The sequence below is a fragment of the Peromyscus eremicus genome, chromosome 8a (assembly GCF_949786415.1).
Source record: "Peromyscus eremicus chromosome 8a, PerEre_H2_v1, whole genome shotgun sequence".
NCBI lineage: Eukaryota > Metazoa > Chordata > Mammalia > Rodentia > Cricetidae > Peromyscus > Peromyscus eremicus.
In genome coordinates, this window is record NC_081423.1 from 81098020 (window position 1) to 81115871 (window position 17852).

At 51.8% G+C, this 17852-nt stretch overlaps 2 protein-coding genes across 4 annotated transcripts; one reads left to right on the plus strand and one right to left on the minus strand.

Moving 5' to 3' along the window:
• Positions 1 to 20: 20 nt before the first annotated feature.
• Positions 21 to 1304, minus strand: Mien1 (migration and invasion enhancer 1). The gene is made up of 4 exons (XM_059271688.1): positions 1169 to 1304; positions 959 to 1056; positions 555 to 631; positions 21 to 470 (listed from the first exon to the last, which is right to left on the minus strand). The coding sequence occupies exons 1-4, from the start codon at positions 1255 to 1257 to the stop codon at positions 387 to 389; spliced, it is 348 nt and encodes a 115-aa protein (XP_059127671.1). The 5' UTR covers positions 1258 to 1304; the 3' UTR covers positions 21 to 386.
• Positions 1305 to 9002: 7698 nt separating this feature from the next.
• Grb7 (growth factor receptor bound protein 7) lies at positions 9003 to 17487 on the plus strand. Of its 3 annotated transcripts, none has more exons than XM_059269664.1 (15): positions 9003 to 9403; positions 13081 to 13237; positions 13343 to 13493; positions 13659 to 13815; positions 13926 to 14047; positions 14170 to 14247; positions 14468 to 14617; positions 15292 to 15402; positions 15608 to 15706; positions 15926 to 16006; positions 16099 to 16215; positions 16349 to 16409; positions 16522 to 16609; positions 16712 to 16805; positions 16899 to 17487. In XM_059269664.1, exons 2-15 carry the CDS (start codon positions 13086 to 13088, stop codon positions 17124 to 17126), a joined length of 1689 nt encoding a protein of 562 aa, XP_059125647.1. In that variant the 5' UTR covers positions 9003 to 9403; positions 13081 to 13085; the 3' UTR covers positions 17127 to 17487. The 3 variants fall into 3 exon arrangements, with proteins under 3 accessions (XP_059125647.1, XP_059125649.1, XP_059125648.1); XM_059269666.1 differs by having other exon boundaries at positions 9005 to 9403; positions 16980 to 17487; XM_059269665.1 differs by lacking the exon at positions 9003 to 9403 and adding an exon at positions 9593 to 9673.
• The last annotated feature ends 365 nt before the right edge of the window (positions 17488 to 17852 follow it).

The window sequence follows — 17852 nt, forward strand, 5'->3', positions numbered from 1 at the left end:
CACACCAGTTGGCACAAAGATTTGGAGCGCCAATAGCTCTTTATTGCCAATAGCTGACATTGCCCAGGACTCGGGGGAAATAAGTTACAGCAACTGTGGCACCCGACAGGAATTGCCAAGCTAGGGAGAGGGCCGAGCTGCAGAGGGCACCGATCCTGGGAAAGGGCTGTGAGGTGGTAGTGGAAATATCCACAGAGAACATCTCTTTTCTGCCTCCAAGACCATAGAAATGTCTAGTCCCTCTTTGTGCCCAAAGGGGCAAAGTGGAGGTCAGGGTGTTAGCTACATGGAGATAAGTGAGGGGCAAAAGGCAGAGGGAGTTCCTAGCGGAACTGCAAGGAAACAAAGGTTTGAACCCCAGAACCACGCTTCCAAGAATCGTGTCGTCACAGGATGACGCAGGGAGGCCGGCTATTGGTGATCTTTTCTAAAGGTTCTCCGTTGCTGGCTCTTCGGATGGCCTCGATGAGCTAGGGGACAGAGACGTGGGCCGGTATTACGCATAGGAGAGGAGGGTGTGTCTCAGCCATCCTCTCAATGCTGCAGATACTCACATCTTTCTCATAAGGAAAACCCCCATTCTCCAGCTTGGAGAACACCAGCTGTCCATTGATCTCAATCTCAAAGGCCCCTGGTATGAAATAAACGCAAGAATGAGCCAAGAACGGGCAGAAGTCCAGGGAGGTCCTCGGCACTCCAGAGACTGTAAAGCAGGACTGTTCATGGTCTCCGCCTACACCACGTGTGACCCGGTTTTTAGATCCTTAAGCCATTCAGCCCAAGAACCCCCCCATCACGCCATTAAGGGCTCCTTCGCTCCAAACCCACACCAGGCATTTTCACTATGTGCCCGACACTGCTAGGGAGGGTATATATAGTAGCCAGTGTCAGCTCTAGAAGGTAGGCGAGCTGGGGTTTATATCACAGACTGACTCAGCAGGTGCTCTGCGGACCTCACCTGTCCCCCCGTGTCGCGACTCAATCTCGATGCCCGGATACTCCTCCTTCACGGCGCTCGCCAGCTCCAGGTAGGTCGCCTCGAAGCCGCAGGGTTCACTGGGGAGAAGAGACGTGGGGTGAGCTGGGGTTCCGGGGGGTGGGGCCTCCCGTGGGCCCACCCCCGTCTTGCCGGCGAACACTGGGCTCCTTTTCAGGCCGAGTGGCTCACCAGTACTCCACCACGATGTGGACTCCACTGCCTGCTTCTACCTCCCCGGGAGGGGGCACTACGGACACTTGTCCTGGCTCCCCACTCATTGCGGCCCGCTCCGCTGCAGGGCTGCTTCCGGGTGTGACGCCAGGCCAGGGTCACGTGAGGGGCGTGGCGGACCGCTCCTTGCGTGTGGGCGCCCCCTGCAGTCACCAGCTACTACTACATCTTGATCCTGTAGGGCAGCTGGAGAGCGAGTATCCTAGCCCCAACTGGGCGAACCTATCCAAACCCTCCCTGATCTGGGTTTTGAGAGCGCTGCATTTCCTCGGCATCCGTTGCTCACTGGACGTCATGGATTTGCTTAAATAACAAACTGCCTCTGATTGCAGAGCTCTTTTCCGTTTACAAAAGAAAAAAATGGGGCAAGCATCTGAGGATGGGGCTGAAGTAGCTGATGGTTTGTGATTATTGCTATTTCTCGCTAGCATGATAATGATCTATGAAACCACCCCATAGTTACATGCTCGAGCTTTTTTTTTTTTAAGCTTTTTAGAATAATTATGTATGTATGTGAATGAATTTGTGCATGTGAGGGCATCTTTTAAAACTTTTATTACATGTATTTATTAATTTGTGTATAAGTGTGTATTGGAGGTGGGGGCTGTGCCACACAGCACACTTGTGAAGGTCAGGGTACATACAGCTTTCAGGAATCGATCTCCTAACATCCTCTGGGTCCCAGGGACTGAACTTAGATTGTCAGGCTCTGTCGCAAATGTCTTTACAGGTTAAGCCCAACACTCTAGTTCTTTTGACTCTACAGTGCCAAGTGGTGTTGTTTCCAAACCTTTGTGACTCTTTCCTGCACTAAAGGAAAGGAAGTATCTGTTCCTCGGGCTAGGCTTCCTCACGGGCACCACCCACCTTTTTTTTTTTTTTTTTTTTTTTTTTTTTTTTGGTTTTTCGAGACAGGGTTTCTCTGTGTAGCTTTGCGCCTTTCCTGGGACTCACTTGGTAGTCCAGGCTGGCCTCGAACTCACAGAGATCCGCCTGGCTCTGCCTCCCGAGTGCTGGGATTAAAGGCGTGCGCCACCACCGCCCGGTCACCACCCACCTTTTGCACACCCATCTCATCCTAGCCTCTCATCCTACCCAGTTTGTAATTCTGGAAGTGGAGGCCGCCTGAGTCTTCCCTGCCTCTTCCTCCCCTGAAGCACCACTTTAGGATCGCACCCATTCTGGTGTCTCTTTAAACTGTTCATTGTTTGCTCAACCTTTGTTTGTCGATCTCTGTCGTCATTGTGTCCAGTTACAGAACGTTTCCATCAATCTAAGAAGCTCCGGTCCTTTGTGTTTGCAATCCATCGGCTTCCAACTCCAGTTCTGAGTGATCACCGATCCGCTCTCTACAAACTTTTCTGGGTATTTCACGTAAATGGAATCATACAACATGTAGCTTTTGCTATGGTTTCTTTTGCACTGTATACGCTTCCTTCCAGTGGTGTACCAGGAGTTCCTTTTTACTGATGAGTAATATTTCATTCCATGTGTAGACAGAGCAGTTACGATTTATTGCCATTAATTTGGGTTTCTTCGGTTTCTGTCTGTTTTGAACAACGCTGCTGCCATAAATGTGGATGTCTTTTTGTGGACGTGTGCATCATTTCTCTTTGGTAGATTCCTAGGGGTAGAAATATTGGGCTGCCTGGGAAACTTATATTTACCTCTTTATGGCGTTGCCTACCTGTTTTGGTTTTTCTCAAGCGGCTGTGTCATCTTACACTACCAACAGCAATAGTGCACACAGGGATTTGGTTCTTCATAGCTGTCACACACATTGCTTTCCCATCTCGTTGATGATACCTATTCTATTAGGGAATGCTACTGGCCATCTTTTCAGGTAGCCGTTACCCATTCATACATATTATTTGAAACAGAAACATTCATTCAGTGTTTCTTTTTCTTTCTTTCTTTTTTTCTTTTTTCTTTTTCTTTTCTTTTTTTTTTTTTTTTTTTTTAGATTTATGCTGGGCGGTGGTGGCGCATGCCTGTAATCCCAGCACTCGGGAGGCAGAGGCAGGTGGATCTCTGTGAGTTCGTCTACAGAGCTAGTCCAGGACAGGCTCTAAAGCTACCGAGAAACCCTGTCTCGAAAAACAAAAACAAAAACCAAACCAAACCAAAAAGATTTATTTATTTATTATGTACACAGAAGAGGGAGACGGATCTCATTACATGTAGATGGTTGTGAGCCACCATGTAGGTGCTGGGAATTGAACTCAGGACCTCTGGAAAAGCAGTCAGTGCTCTTAACTTCTGAGCCATCTCTCCAGCCCTATTTTTGATTTTTCAAGACAAGGTTTCTCTGTGTAGCCCTGGCTGTCCTGGAACTCACTCTGTAGACCAGGCTGGCTTCGAACTGAGAGATCTACTGGCTTCTGCTTCCTGAATGCTGGCATTAAAGACCTGTGACACCACTGCTTGGCCAATTTTGTTTTGTTTTTGAGATGGGTCTTACTGTGTAGCTCTGGCTGGCCTGGAACTCAGGGATACACCTGCCTCTGCCTTTTGAGAACTAGGATTAAAGGCATGTACCACGATGCTCAGTTTATAGCCCAGTTTTGATTGGGTTACTTATGTCTTTATTATTGGTATTTAAGAGTTCTTTATAACTGAGGGATGGTGGCACAGGCCTTTAATTCCAGCACTCAAGAGGCAGAGGCAGGCAGATCTCTGTGAGTTAGAGGCCAGCCTGGTCTACAAAGGGAGTCCAGGACAGCCAGGTCTGTTACACAGAGAACCCCTGTCTTGAAAAATCAGAAACAAAACAAAAAAAGTTCTTGATGTAGTCTACATACAGTATCTATAATGAAATAGATAATTTACAGTATTTTCCCTTGGTTTTTGCAACATATACATTCTAAATGAATACATTCAATTAATTTTTTTTCTTTAAAAAATCCTTTGCAAGCCCAATGGTGGCATAAGACTTTATCTCACTTGAGAGGCAGAGGCAAGCAGATCTCTGAGTTCAAGGGCAGCCTGGTCTACAGAGAGAATTCCAGGACAGCCAGGGGTACACAGAAATTCTGTTCCAAAAACCAAAATAAATAAATAAATATCCTTTGCCTAACCCAAGGTTACAGATTTCCTTCATTATTATTTATTTAACTTTTGTTTTTGATGTTTTATTGTGACTTTATCTAAAATTTTATAGGTTCAGTTCTGATATTTAGGCTTATGATCTATTTTTTCTTGTTTCCTTGTTTATGTTTTTGAAATAGGGTCTCTCTACATAGCTTGGCTGTCCTGGAACTCACTATGTAGACCAGGCTAGCCTTGAACTCATAGAGATCCACTTGCTTTTGCCTCCTGAGTGCTGGAATTAAAGGCATACACCACCGTGCGTGGCTATGATTTTTTAATGATTATTTTTATTTATGTGTGTGTTTATATCTGTACAAGTACATGTGTATACAGGTGCCTGTGGAAACCAGAAGAGGGCATCAGATCTCCTGGAGCTGGAATTACAGGCAGTTGTGAACCTTTGAATGGTAAGTGATGGGAACTGAACTCAGGTTCTCTGAAGAGCAGCAAGTGCTCTTAACTGCTGAGCCATCTCTACAGCCCTTTAGGATCTATTTAGAATTATTTTTGTGGGCTGGAGAGATGGCTCGGAGGTTAAGAGCACAGGCTGCTCTTCCAGAGGTCCAGAGTTCAACTCCCAGCAACCACATGATGGCTCACAACCATCTATAATGAGATCTGGTACCCTCTTCTGGCATGCAGGCATACATGCAAGCAGAACACTGTATATATAATAAATAAATCTTTAAAAAAAATTATTTTTGTGCATCATGGGAAGTAAACGGCTAAATTAATCTTTTGGTATGTAAGTATTAAATTGTCACAGTGCCTGTAGCCTTAACTACTTGGGAGACACAAGAGCACTGGTTGAATTCAAGAACATTCTGGGCAACATAGCAACACACTGTGTCAAAAGATCCTATCTGTCCATTAAATGGGCTCTACATCTTTATAAAAAAGCTACTGTTGGGGCTGGAGAGATGACTCGGAGGTTAAGAGCACTGACTCCTCTTTCAGAGGTCCTGAGTTCAATTCCCAGCAACTACATGGTGGCTCACAACTATCTGTAATGACATCTGGTGCCTTCTTCTGGCCTGCAGTCATACATGCTGTATACATAATAAATAAATAAATCTTTGAAAAAAAAAAAAAGCTACTGTCTCCAGACATGGTAGCACACACCTTCAATTCCAGCACTCAGAAGGCAGATGCAGGTGGATCTCTGTGAGTTCGAGGCCAACCTGGTCTACAAAGCAAGTTCCAGGACAGCCAGGGCTGTTACATAGAGAGACCCTGTATTGAAAACAAAAACAAAACAAAACAAAAGCTACTGCTATAGAAACATGAAGGTTTATATTTCAATTCTCAATGCTTTCCAGTGATCAATACAAGTGGTTCCTTGAATTTTTTTTTTTTTTTTTTTTTTTTAAGATTTATTTATTTATTATGTATACAGAAGAGGGTGCCAGATCTCATTACAGATGGTTGTGAGCCACCATGTGGGTGCTGGGAATTGAACTCAGGACCTCTGGAAGAGCAATCAGTGCTCTTAACCTCTGAGCCATCTCTCCAGCCCGGTTCCTTGAATTTTTAACTTTACAGTGGTATATACTTGAAAAAGATTCAATAGAAACTAGACTTTGACATTTTGTAGTTGAGATATAAAGTGCATTTTCTAATCAAGGTATTTTTAAAATTATAAAGGTATTCATTATGAGTATATATGTATGTGTGGGTATGGATATACCAATACCACAGTGGAGGTCAGAGGATAACTTTTGGGAGTCCTCTCCTCAGCATGCGGTTCCTGAGAATTGAACTCAGGTCATCGGGCTTGCTGTAAGCATCCTTACCTGCCAAGCCATCTTCCCCGCTTCTTCAATCAAGGTATTTTATGATGGCGCAGGTCTATAACCCCAGCAGAGGCAGAAGGGTGGCCACAAGTTCAGGACCAGCTTCAGTTAAATAGGGAGTTTGAGGCTAGCCAAGGTTACATATCAAGACCCCAAGATAGAAAACCAAAAATGGGCTAGAGAAATGGTGGGCACTTGCTGCTCTGGCCGAGGACCCGGGTTCAGTTCCCAGCACCTACATAGTACTTTGCAGTCATCTCTGACTCCAGTTCCAGGGGGTCTGATGCCTTCCTCTGGCCTCTTTGGGCACCAGTCAACAATGTGGTATAGTTAAATACATGTAGGCAAACACATACACATAAATAAAAAATAAAAACCCATGGCAATGCAACAATAAAAACCGGGTTTGTCTAGATGCAACAGCATCATAAGACAAGGAACAGCAAACCCATTCCTTCTTGTGTGTCTTTTATTTTAGTTTTATTTGGTTGGAGATACTCGTGCTATGGCGTACCTCAGTCTGGCCTCGAACTCTTAATCCTCCTGAGTACTGACTGGGCTTACATATTCAGCTTGTGGTGACTTTTATCCTAAATTCTAATTAACTTATATACATAATTAAAGTTCATCTCCCATGGGCAAGATGGCTTGGCAGTGAAAGGCACTTGTGGCTAAGCCAGATGACATGAGCTTTGATTCCCGGAACCCACCTGTTGGAAGGAGAGAACCAATTCTCATTAACCTCTACACACACACACACACACACACACACACACACACACACACACACGAGAGAGAGAGAGAGAGAGAGAGAGAGAGAGAGAGAGAGAGAGAGAGAGAGAAAGAAAGAAAGAAAGAAGGGGGGAGACAAACACATACACACATACACACACACACACACACACACACACACACACACACAGTGTGACACACAGCCCCAGTTTCCCCCACACAAACAAAATGCAATGGTTACATGAGGAACTTTCAGTGAGTCCTGACAAACACACAGCTTTGTGCATCTACCCTGTAAGGTCCCAGACAGACTGACACCCAAGCTCCTACAAGCCTCTGTCCCCACTGGTAGCCCCTCTTGTCTCCCCGCTGAGGCCTCAGCTCTGCTCTGTGCCCTTACAGTCCACTTCCTCTGGACGGAATCCTGGGGCAGGAGAGAAATGGCTCAGGGGCTAAGAGCACTTGATGATCTTCCAGAGGACCCAAACTGCCTGTAGTTCGGCTGTAGGGGACCTGCAGGAACCCACGCACGTGTGTACACACACACACAGGCATGTACACATAAATAAAAACAAGTCTTTACTAAAGAAAGAAATGGACTCCTACATCCCTCAGCCCTCTGAGTCCGGCTTCCCTCCAGCCCAGCCTTCAGCATTCTGAGGGATCTACAGGAACCCTGCCCATTGCTCTGTGTCTCCCCTTGGGCCCAGATACAACCTGTAGGGTCTGGCTTCTGCCCACCACTCCTGCCAGTCTGGACAAACAGGATGGACGGCTCCCAAACCTGGTTTGCAAAACAGCCAGAGGGCTGGTCAATACCACACATTCCTGGGGCTCTGCCTCAGAGATACCGACTCTGGTGGCTGAGGAGGGGCCCAAGGATCTGTTTTCCATAGCAGCTTAAGAGACTTGGAGGCTGTGTTCCCGCCTTTTAAGAACTGCGAGGCTCTTCTCCACCCCTCCCAACCTGCACAACCTGCCCAGGCTCACCTGCATGGCGGCTTTTCCTGTCCACCCCCACTCCCTTAGCTCTGCGTTCGGTGTTCCCGCCTGTTTGCTCCTCCACGAGGGACGGCTAACCCCTCTGGTTCCCATTCACCGGCAGCTCCTCCTCTGCTTCCTCTTCACCTCTGCAGAAAGGCCTTCCCTGCTTCCCGTGAGTCACTCACCTGGCATACTTGTCACTTGTCGTTTTTTTATTTGTGTGACTCTTAAAGGTCAGTCTCCCTGACTGGGTTGCAGCAGGCTAAGGGCGGATCTGTTTTTGTTGTTTTGCTCTGTATCGCCAAGCCCGGATCTGCTCAGTGTTGAGTAAATTGTCTCCCGAGCTTTTTCTGTTCAAACTGCTTCCTGGCCCAAGCAACCTTGCCGCCTTTCACACTCACTCTTGGCTTTGCCCATTCATACTAGCCTTTCTCTTTTCTTTTCTTTCTTTCTTTTTGTTTTTTTTGAGACAATGTTTCTCTGTATAGTCCTCTCTGTCCTGGAACTTGCTGTGTAGATCAGGTTGGCATAGAGCGCTCAGAGATCCACCTGCCTCTGCCTCTAGAGTGCTGGGATTAAAGGCCTGCGCCTCCATAGCTGCCTTTCCACACTAGCTTTTCCAGGGAATAGTTGAGGCTGTGCGTCCTCGGGGCAGACCTCTTTCCAACCTGTGGCTTGTTTGTTTTTCTTTAAATGTCACCCATAGGGAGCTGGGAGGTGGCCCGCTGCCTTTGATCTCGGTCTCTCAGCCCCTCTTCCTGATCCCCCGATGTTTGCTGAGGGCTGAACCAGAAAGCTGGAGTTACTGCGGTAACAGAAATCTCTTGCACCCGGGCCACGACGGCCGCCAGATCACCGTGGCCCCTCCCACTAGGCCACCTTGCCACTCTTAGATTTGAAACGGGGCAGGTGAGGCCCTGGACTTGGCTCGGAAGGGAGGGTGTACCTTGGGTATCTCAGAGGGGCCAGGGGAACAACAGCCTGAGTGGCTAGACTGTGGCTGGAGGTCAAAGGGCAGAGCATCTCTCCAGGCTTCCCTCTTCAGCGGAGTGCCCTTTGTCCTGGCCCGGGGTGGGGGATGGGGGGAAGTTGAAGACGGCCCCCTAGCTTGACCAATGAACTGACCATCCTGGGGGAGGGACGAGTAGGAGTGGGCGGGACCATTCCTTATCTAACAAACAGCCTTCAGACTAGATTTTTCTCTTTCCAGCCTGTTCTTTTTGACTCTCCCCGCCTCTGCCCAGGCACCTGCTCTCTCCCCTGGCACCTGCTGCCCAGTAGGAAGGGCAAGAGCAATCGCAGGCAGTGCATTGTGAGGAGTCTCCACCCCCTCCTCCAGCGCTTCCTTCTCCAGGGCGCCTCTCAGGCCCCGCCCTCACCTGCCCAAGATAATTTTAGTTTTCCTGAGCCTGGAATCTGGATACGCAGGGTTCTCTCCATATTCTCCCGCCTCAACATCCAAAGGCGCGATACCCTCCTAACCACCTGTAGAGAAGAGAGAGTGGATCTGAACTCAAATCCAAGTGTTTGGGATCCCTAGACAGAGCCTGACTTTGGGCCCGGTGTCCGGCTCCTTCTGCTGGAGTTCCTCCAGGTAAGGCGACCGAGATCGGTCTCAGACAATCTGCTCCTACCCCCATCCTCACCAGGGCCTCAGGTTGTGCCCGCCTCGGGCGGATCTGGCCCGCGGCCCAGGTAGATGGCCCGGAGGCTGCCAGGCTCTCCCCCCCACCCCCCCTCCCGAACGTCCTCGCTTGGTGAGGTCAGGCCACAGGCGGGGAAAGGGGGTGGTGGTAGTTCAGGCCTAGAGTCTTTCTCCCTAAACCGGTGGCCTCAGGCAGGTGTGCGGACGTCCAAGGTCTGGGTAAGGAACGAAGCGGAAACTTCATGTTGGGGGTGGGATGCAAGTTAGGTCTGGGTCCCTAAGGAAAGCGTCCTTCTCCTGATGCTCTCTGGCGGCTTCGCTGCATTGTTTTGTTTGTTTGTTGCTCGGCATCTCGAATCCTTCCCCTTCCTCACCTTGCTCCCCGAGGCCTCCCGTGTTTTTCATTTTGTGCCCCTTACACTCCTTCCTTCTCTCCCAGTGAATTCGTGAATGGGAGGTAGGGTCTCTCGGTCACCTCCGGAAATCTGGACTTTCCGGCTAAAACTAGTTCTTTCTACTCAGGACCAACTAGTTGGAGGTGTGTGTGTGTGTGTGTGTGTGTGTGTGTGTGTGTGTGTGTGTGTGTGTAGGGGGGGATCCGGAGGTGGCCCTTCTCTACCTTGCTGAGCTCAGTTTACTACAATCTGGGGTTCCCATTTGGAGGGGAGTAGAGGAGAGGGATTCCCACATGGTTGGAACTCCGTCCCTCCACGCCGTTGTCCCACCTCGGATGTGGAAGCCCGGTGGGCTGAGGATCCCTCCTGGCTGCAGCTGCAGACGCATGTGGACAAAGAAAGCTGGAGATGTGGGTGCTGTGAGAAGGGTCTGCCCTGCAGGACCAGGAAGAGAGTGTGTGGCGGGTCATGTGGGCCTGTCTGGAATCTGAAGCTGGGGAAGGACCTAAGTCCGGGTCTGGGTCTTCATGGCAGGATTGGGACAGAGTGTTCCTGAGGGCCAGATGGTAGCATTTTCAGCCTTTTTTAAAATCCTTACCCGACCCCCCCCCCCAAGAATGCAATGCCTTCTGGGTTGTGAGTCTGTGCTAGCTTGGACTCTGTTCTCCCGCGTGTGTGTGTGTGTGTGTGTGTGTGTGTGTGTGTGTGTGTGTGTTTTGTACACCTCCTCAAATGCAAAATAATGATTAACTCTACAGGCAACTCTAGCATTCTTCCCAAATTAAACATTACAAGAGTTGTCCCGCCCCCCTTTATTCCATTGGATGGTTTTTCCTGAGCGGAGTGGGCGGAGCATCAACTTCGGGTCAACTAAGGGTTTCCTACCTCCTCATCTGGGCCCAGTACCCCTAAAGGTTAAGCCCCCTCTTCCCTCCCCAAGTCCTGATGGGAGTTGGCTTGGTGTGCTGGACCAGAACCAGTCCTCAAGCTGCCCAGGCCACTGGCTCACCAGCCCCTCTCCTAGACCCGGGAAGAGTGGATGGTGGCCTTGTTTGCTGTTGGCCCCAAACATTTAGGCCTTGTCACTCGCCTTGGGGTTTGCTAGGTGGGGCAACATTCAGGAAGTAAACAAGGCGGCTGGGAGGGTAGGAGAGAGGGGTGGGGCCGGAGCTGCTGAGGCTAGGGAGCTGGAGTCGGAGTGGCCTGGTTGAGAGGACTAGTTGGTTGGGGGACCAGTTTCTCCGCTGGAAGCTTTGCTTAGGCTCTAGTTTGAATGTCTCAGATCTCTTGGGCAGGGACTGCAGGCAGGGGCCCGCAGCAGGCTCCTCTACCTCATCTTATCTTTTAGGTACCTGCCGGCTTCTAGTCTTCCCCAGCTGAAGGGTGGGGTGGAGGGATCTGGAAGCTAACCCTAGTGCAGCCTGCACCTGGGCCTCTGACATCAGACTGTAATCTGACTTGAATCTGCTTCCTCCGCTTTCAAACAGCTGTCCAGCGGGATGATGTTTTCTGCCTTGGAGGGAGGGGCACCCCGGCAGAGACCTCCCCCCCTTCTCTCCCTAAAAGGAAAAATCAGATGGGTAGGAGTGGTTGTCAGGTGTTTTGCTTGCTCTGCCTGGCTCTCCTGGGGGTGCTTTGCTCGGTCTGTCTGCCTGTCCTCTTGGGTGTTTTAACTCCATTACTGCCTGATGGTACCCTTCTGGTCAGGACATCCCAGAGTGTGTTCAGAAATCCTCTTCCACAGAGCAATATACAGGAGTCCCTAAGGCCAAATGCATCATCATACATCCTGAGGGCAGTTAACAGCAAAGAGAGTTGTAGGTTCATAGACCCAGGCTAGGCAGGGCTGAATGCTGCTTGCACATCACCAGGAGGTGGGCTCCAATCCTGATAGGCTCCTGGATCCAGCCCGGGCATTTCCTCCCACCTCCCTGGGTTATAAGCAAGCTGATGGTTTAGGACTAAGGTGGGCAGACGATTAGTCCCAACCTGGGCTGGACATTGGCCAAGGGTGGGGAAAGGTGATGTCAGGGGAGCCTCGGGCTGCTCCTCCCCACATCTTCATCTTTTCCCAACCCGCGCCCCGCGCTCGCTCCCAGGCTCCCCGTAGGTTGGAGAGTCAGGGACCGAGGGCAGAGACAGGTTGTTTGTGTTCCTCTTCAGCCAGGAAGTCCTAGAGATGAGTCAAAGTTGAACGGAGAGCCTGGGGCATAGCTGTCCCGCCCCGCCCTGACTCACCTGTCCCCCAGATCTCTTCATGCCCTCACGGAAGGGTCAAGTGTTTTTCCTATCCTATCCTGGTGCCAGGAACCTTCCCAGATGTCCTGGGCAGCCTCACAGTCCTGGTGCAGGGTCTGGAGAACAGGCAGCGTGCCAGGATTGGCATTTTGTCTAGGTCCTGCCAGGTTCAGCACCATGGGGTCTGCTGCTTCCTGCAGAGAAGGGCTGGAACCCCCCTCCCCCTTCTCTTTGCCTGGTCTCACCTGTCCTTACTTGTCCTTGCTCCTCTGCTCCCGTGGGCGCTAAGGCATAGGTGAGACTGGTGTGTGTGCCAGGTGCTTTCAGACCAGAGATGGGATAAAACAGGTGCACAGTAATGGGGGCAGAGTTCCCAGCACAGGGCTGAGTGTGGCAAGTCCCAGAGGACTTCTCCTACGTAAGAGATGGTGGGGCTGCAGGGAAGAGTAGGCAGGATGAGGGGCCCGGAAAGGCCCACAGAGTTTGGAGGTTGCCGGGTTAAGAGCCCCCCAGACTAGGCCTTCTGTTCCCGCCACGACCTGAGCACACTGTCCTGCCTTTCTGATTCCTGTCCTTCCTCACCGCCTCGTTCTCTTGTGTCACTCATCACTAGGCCAGGTGTTGCCACAACAGGCTTGGCAACTGCTTCTGGCAACAAGGGGCTGGAACAACACCGCGCTGGAAAAATTCACAGAGCCCCGTGGAAGGAGCAGCCTTTGCCCTGACCCTGTGGCTGCAGCTAGGGGCACGTGGCAGGGAGCCTACCCGTTCTTTCCCGAGCTGCTTTTGTTGCAGGAAGAACGCTGGCACTGGAGTCCTAGTCACCAGACTGAATGCTCCTGGGCACATGCATGCTTCCTTCTCAGGACCCCAGTGTCCCTTTCTGTAAAGTGGGCATGTCCTGTTCTTCTCTGAGGGCTCAGAGGAAGCTGCAGTGGGAGGCATCAGTCAGTGGCAGCACATGGCATCAGCAGGGCTCCATTGTCTTCACAGGTGCCATGGAACTGGATCTGAGCCCACCTCATCTCAGCAGCTCCCCGGAAGATGTGTGCCCAGCTCCTGGGACCCCTCCCGAGACTCCTCCGCCCCCTGATAACCCTCCATCAGGGGATGTGAAGCGGTCCCAGCCTCTGCCCATCCCAAGCAGCAGGTTGGATGGGGCAGTGGGGCTGCATTGGTAGGGAGATCTGGGGACGGGGAGGGAAGCCAGCACTGGCTAACACGTAGGGGCTTCCATCCCTCAACTCTGACATAGGAAACTTCGAGAAGAGGAGCTTCAGGCGACCTCTCTACCCTCCATCCCCAACCCCTTCCCTGAGCTCTGCAGCCCACCTTCACAGAAACCCATTCTTGGGGGTTCCTCCGGTGCAAGGGGGTTGCTTCCTCGAGATTGCGGCCGCCTTCACGTGAGTTATTTTGGGAAAGGGAAAGACGGGGACAGAGCCGCCCCAGCCCTGGGCAGATATGGTGGTGCCTCTTTAGTGCAGTTGGGGTATCCTGAGGATAGGATAAGTCAGAGAGTAGAATCCCCCCTGCCTTACCCCAAGTCACCTGCAGTTCCTGGGGTACAGGTGGTGAAGGTGTACAGCGAGGATGGGGCCTGCCGGTCTGTGGAGGTGGCAGCGGGTGCCACAGCTCGCCATGTGTGTGAAATGCTGGTGCAGCGAGCTCACGCCCTGAGTGATGAGTACTGGGGCCTGGTGGAGTGTCACCCCTATTTAGCACTGGGTGAGTTGGGGCACAAGGAGCTGTGGGACGATGTCTTGGGCCAGATAGGTGGCTCATCTGTGAGGCTTGGTTTATCTCTACCAACCCCTGCTTTTCACCCTTGGTCTCAGAGCGGGGTGTGGAGGACCATGAGTTCGTGGTGGAGGTGCAGGAGGCCTGGCCTGTTGGTGGAGATAGTCGCTTTGTCTTCCGCAAAAACTTCGCCAAGTATGAACTGTTCAAGAGCCCCCCAGTGAGTGAGAACCTGGGTGTACACACACACACACACACACACACACACACACACACACACACACACACCGGTTCCCCAGCCTGGATTCTTGAGCTTTGATCCCTGACTCCTTTCTTTCCCAGCATACCCTGTTCCCAGAAAAGATGGTCTCCAGCTGTCTGGATGCACAAACAGGCGTATCCCATGAAGACCTCATCCAGGTGAGGTCTCTCTCACCAATTATCCACAATCCCCCCCAGAGTCATCCAGTGTTTCTAACCCCTGCTGCCATGTGTGAGCTGATCTGTGTGTTTGTTGGCATTTTCCCTCCACCGTGGTGACCTTGCTGGTGAAACGGTGCCAGTCCGTATTGGTGCTGCCTCTCCTCTGGAGGCCTGAGAGGAGGCAAGCCTTTCACCTTCTATTCACATCTGTCCTCAGAACTTCCTGAATGCTGGCAGCTTCCCCGAGATCCAGGGCTTCCTGCAGCTCCGGGGATCCGGCCGGGGGTCAGGCCGAAAGCTGTGGAAACGATTCTTCTGCTTTCTGCGTCGATCTGGTCTCTATTACTCCACCAAGGGCACCTCCAAGGTGAGGTTTTGAGGGTCAGCTCTAGCCTGTCATGTACTTCTTCCTCAGTGGTACACCTAGACCTTTCCACTCTTGGGCCAGGGGACCCTTAGCTATTCTTCCTTCCCCTTGGGCTGGCTGTCTTCGGGCCATGAGGGCATCTATCTACCCCAACCCTTGTTTAGCTCACCTACCCTAGGAATGGCGGTAGAAAAGACAGGTGACTTGAATCCACCTCTGCTTGTGTGTGTGTGTGTGTGTGTGTGTGTGTGTGTGTGTGTGTGTGTGTGCGCGTGTGTGAATGTCAGTGGTCAGTCTCAGGTGGACCTCCTCAGGAGCTGTCTACCTTGCTTTTTAAGACAGGGTACCTACTGGGACCTAGAACTTGCAGATTCGGTTAGGCTGACTGGCAGGAGAGCCCCAAGAACCTTGTTGTCCCCACACTGGGATTAGAAGTTTGTAGCATCACATCCAGCTCTTTAGGTCGGTGCTGGGGATCAAACTCAGGTCCTCCCGACTGCCCAGCAGGCACTTTACCAACTGAGCTCTCTCCTCAGCCCTCAGCCTCTCTAGTTGCTGTGTGAACATGGTTATTCCCCTGCCTCTCCCTGGTCCTAAAATCTCTTTACCTGGTGAGGCACTCGTGTGGAGATAAGACCTACCTATACCAAGTCCTGCTTTCTCACCATGCCCAGGACCCGAGGCACCTACAGTATGTGGCGGATGTGAATGAGTCTAATGCGTATGTGGTGACCCAGGGTCGCAAGCTCTATGGGATGCCCACGGATTTTGGCTTCTGTGTCAAGGTGAGGACTCAAGCCTGGCCTGGTCTGGGGGAGGGCCAGAGCTGCCCTGTGCTAGTGCCCTACCTCTGGCTTTAGACCCCCACCTTGAGAAACCCAGCCTATTCTCCCTACACCTGCACATCTGGATAGTCCTTGGGTCCTTCCCTGCCCCATGGCAACTGGGCACAGAATCAGACAGGGGACAGCCCACTTCCTCTCCCCCCAGCCCAACAAGCTTCGAAATGGCCACAAGGGGCTCCACATCTTCTGCAGTGAGGATGAGCAGAGCCGTACCTGCTGGCTGGCTGCCTTCCGTCTCTTCAAGGTGAGACCCCTGGAATGGCAGGGGGGCTGGCCTGGCCTGAGGGAGGTGATGTAGCTCTGTCTTCCCAGTAAGAGGTCACCATAGCCCCGGCTTCTGAGAATACCAGTCAGGAAGGGCAGGTTCAGCCCTGCTCTGGAGAAGTCCTGGCCTGAGCGGTGTCACAGCCCATCTCCAAGGCTCTCTTGACCTCAAACTGTTTTTTCCTTCTCCTGCCTCCAGTATGGGGTGCAGTTATATAAGAATTACCAGCAGACTCAATCTCGTCAATTGCGCCTATCCTACTTGGGGTCTCCGCCCTTGGTGAGTATACTCAGGGGTATTAGGAGAGGTGGGGATACAGGCTCAGGGCAGCTATTCTGACCCCCTCCCTCCTCCTTCTGTCCTCTTCCCAGAGGAGCGTTTCAGATAATACCCTAGTGGCCATGGACTTCTCTGGCCAGGCTGGGCGTGTCATTGAGAACCCCCGGGAAGCTCTGAGTGCTGCCATGGAGGAGGCCCAGGCCTGGAGGGTAAGGGCCTGCGTGCATCTGTGTGTCTGCGGCACCAGCTCCCAATGGGCTTTCATGGAGGAGGAGGGAGGAGGAGGGCTTAGGGAGGCGGCGGATGCCAATGGCACCCTGACTCCCATGTCCCCCACTGCAGAAGAAGACAAACCACCGGCTGAGCCTGCCCACCCCATCCTCTGGCTCCAGTCTTAGCGCAGGTGAGTGATGGTCTAGCGTTCCTAGGACGGGCTGCGTTGCTACTCTGAACAATCTTGGCTGAGCTCCGAGGTGCCTTCCCTGAATGACCAGCATCTTTTCCCCTGACCCCAGCCATCCACCGTACCCAGCCCTGGTTCCACGGACGCATTTCCCGGGAGGAGAGCCAGCGGCTAATTGGACAGCAGGGCCTGGTGGATGGGTAAGGGGCTGGGCTGGGTCGGGTAACAGACCTGGGGACCAGCGAGACCCTAGGGCAGGTGGAACCAGGAGTCCCCGGTAATGCGGTTTTGTCTCCCGAAAGTGTGTTCCTGGTCCGGGAGAGCCAGCGCAACCCACAGGGCTTTGTCCTTTCCTTATGCCACCTGCAGAAAGTCAAGCATTACCTCATTCTACCGGTGAGTAACCCCCACTCCTCATGGGGGGTTCTTGTAGCCAGGGGACACATGACTCGAAGCCCTACTATGCGCCTTGCTTTTTCCCTGTACAAGAAACGGGGGCCGATTGCTGGCCCCGTGGGCCGCTCCTCCACCCGGGACCACTCCCTGACCTGCTCTCTGGCCACACCGCAGAGCGAAGATGAGGGCTGCCTCTACTTCAGCATGGACGATGGCCAGACCCGATTCACAGACCTGCTGCAGCTGGTGGAATTCCACCAGCTGAACCGAGGCATCCTGCCCTGTGTGCTGCGCCACTGCTGTGCCCGTGTGGCCCTCTAAGGCCACATGAGCCATCAGAGCCCATGGCGCTGCCTGCCACCCTTACGTTCAGCGGACTTGACGCAGGTGGGTGGGATGGTGAACGGCTGAAGCGCTCTCCCATCCCACTTCTCTTCTGTTTCTTTACCTCCCTCAGGCAACAGAACATCTCCCAACCCTGTCCATCCCTGACGCCTGTCCCCAAGGGAGGCATTTGTGGTCCTCTCCTCAGGAGCTCCTGAGGCACTATTCCAGTGAGGGGCATTATGTGAGAAGTAGGGGCAGCCCAGGTGGTCTCAAGCCCCACACTCTGTACAGACTAAGAGGCCAGTTGATCTGCTCTGTTTTATACTAGTGGCAATAAAGATTATTTTTTGATACACCCATGAGTTCTCTCCGGCAAGAACTGAGAAGAGGGCCAGCAGAGGTGAAGGTGTTGGTGAACCAGAATATGCCCTGAGCACAAAAATGGTGTTAGTTGCCTGGGAGCTTCCATATCCTAGCAAGTACCCTGGCACAGTCAGTCAGTGCTGGTTAAATGGATGAGTGGACAATGAGCAACAGGGGACTGTGCTTTTCTTTCATTCTTTTTTTTTTTTTTTTCAAAAAATTATGTTTTATGTCTGTGTATGTGCACATGTGAGTGCAAATGCTCAAGGGAGCCAGAAGGGGGCGCTGGATCGTTTGGAACTATAGCTGCCGGCAGCACGGAGCTGTCTGATGTGGATGCTGGGACCCAAACTCAGG

What these genes read in the sequence shown, in the direction of transcription:
- Grb7 (XM_059269664.1), top strand. Translation starts at nt 13,086, where the DNA reads ATGGAACTGGATCTGAGCCCACCTCATCTCAGCAGCTCCCCGGAAGAT. An exon ending in CTGCCTTCCGTCTCTTCAAG is followed by an intron (nt 15,707 to 15,925) that starts GTGAGACCCCTG and finishes TCCTGCCTCCAG; the next exon opens with TATGGGGTGCAGTTATATAA. An exon ending in AGCATTACCTCATTCTACCG is followed by an intron (nt 16,806 to 16,898) that starts GTGAGTAACCCC and finishes TCCCTGTACAAG; the next exon opens with AAACGGGGGCCGATTGCTGG.
- Mien1 (XM_059271688.1), bottom strand. Translation starts at nt 1,257, where the DNA reads ATGAGTGGGGAGCCAGGACAAGTGTCCGTAGTGCCCCCTCCCGGGGAG. An exon ending in CACATCGTGGTGGAGTACTG is followed by an intron (nt 1,057 to 1,168) that starts GTGAGCCACTCG and finishes TCTTCTCCCCAG; the next exon opens with TGAACCCTGCGGCTTCGAGG. An exon ending in GTTTTCCTTATGAGAAAGAT is followed by an intron (nt 471 to 554) that starts GTGAGTATCTGC and finishes TCTGTCCCCTAG; the next exon opens with CTCATCGAGGCCATCCGAAG.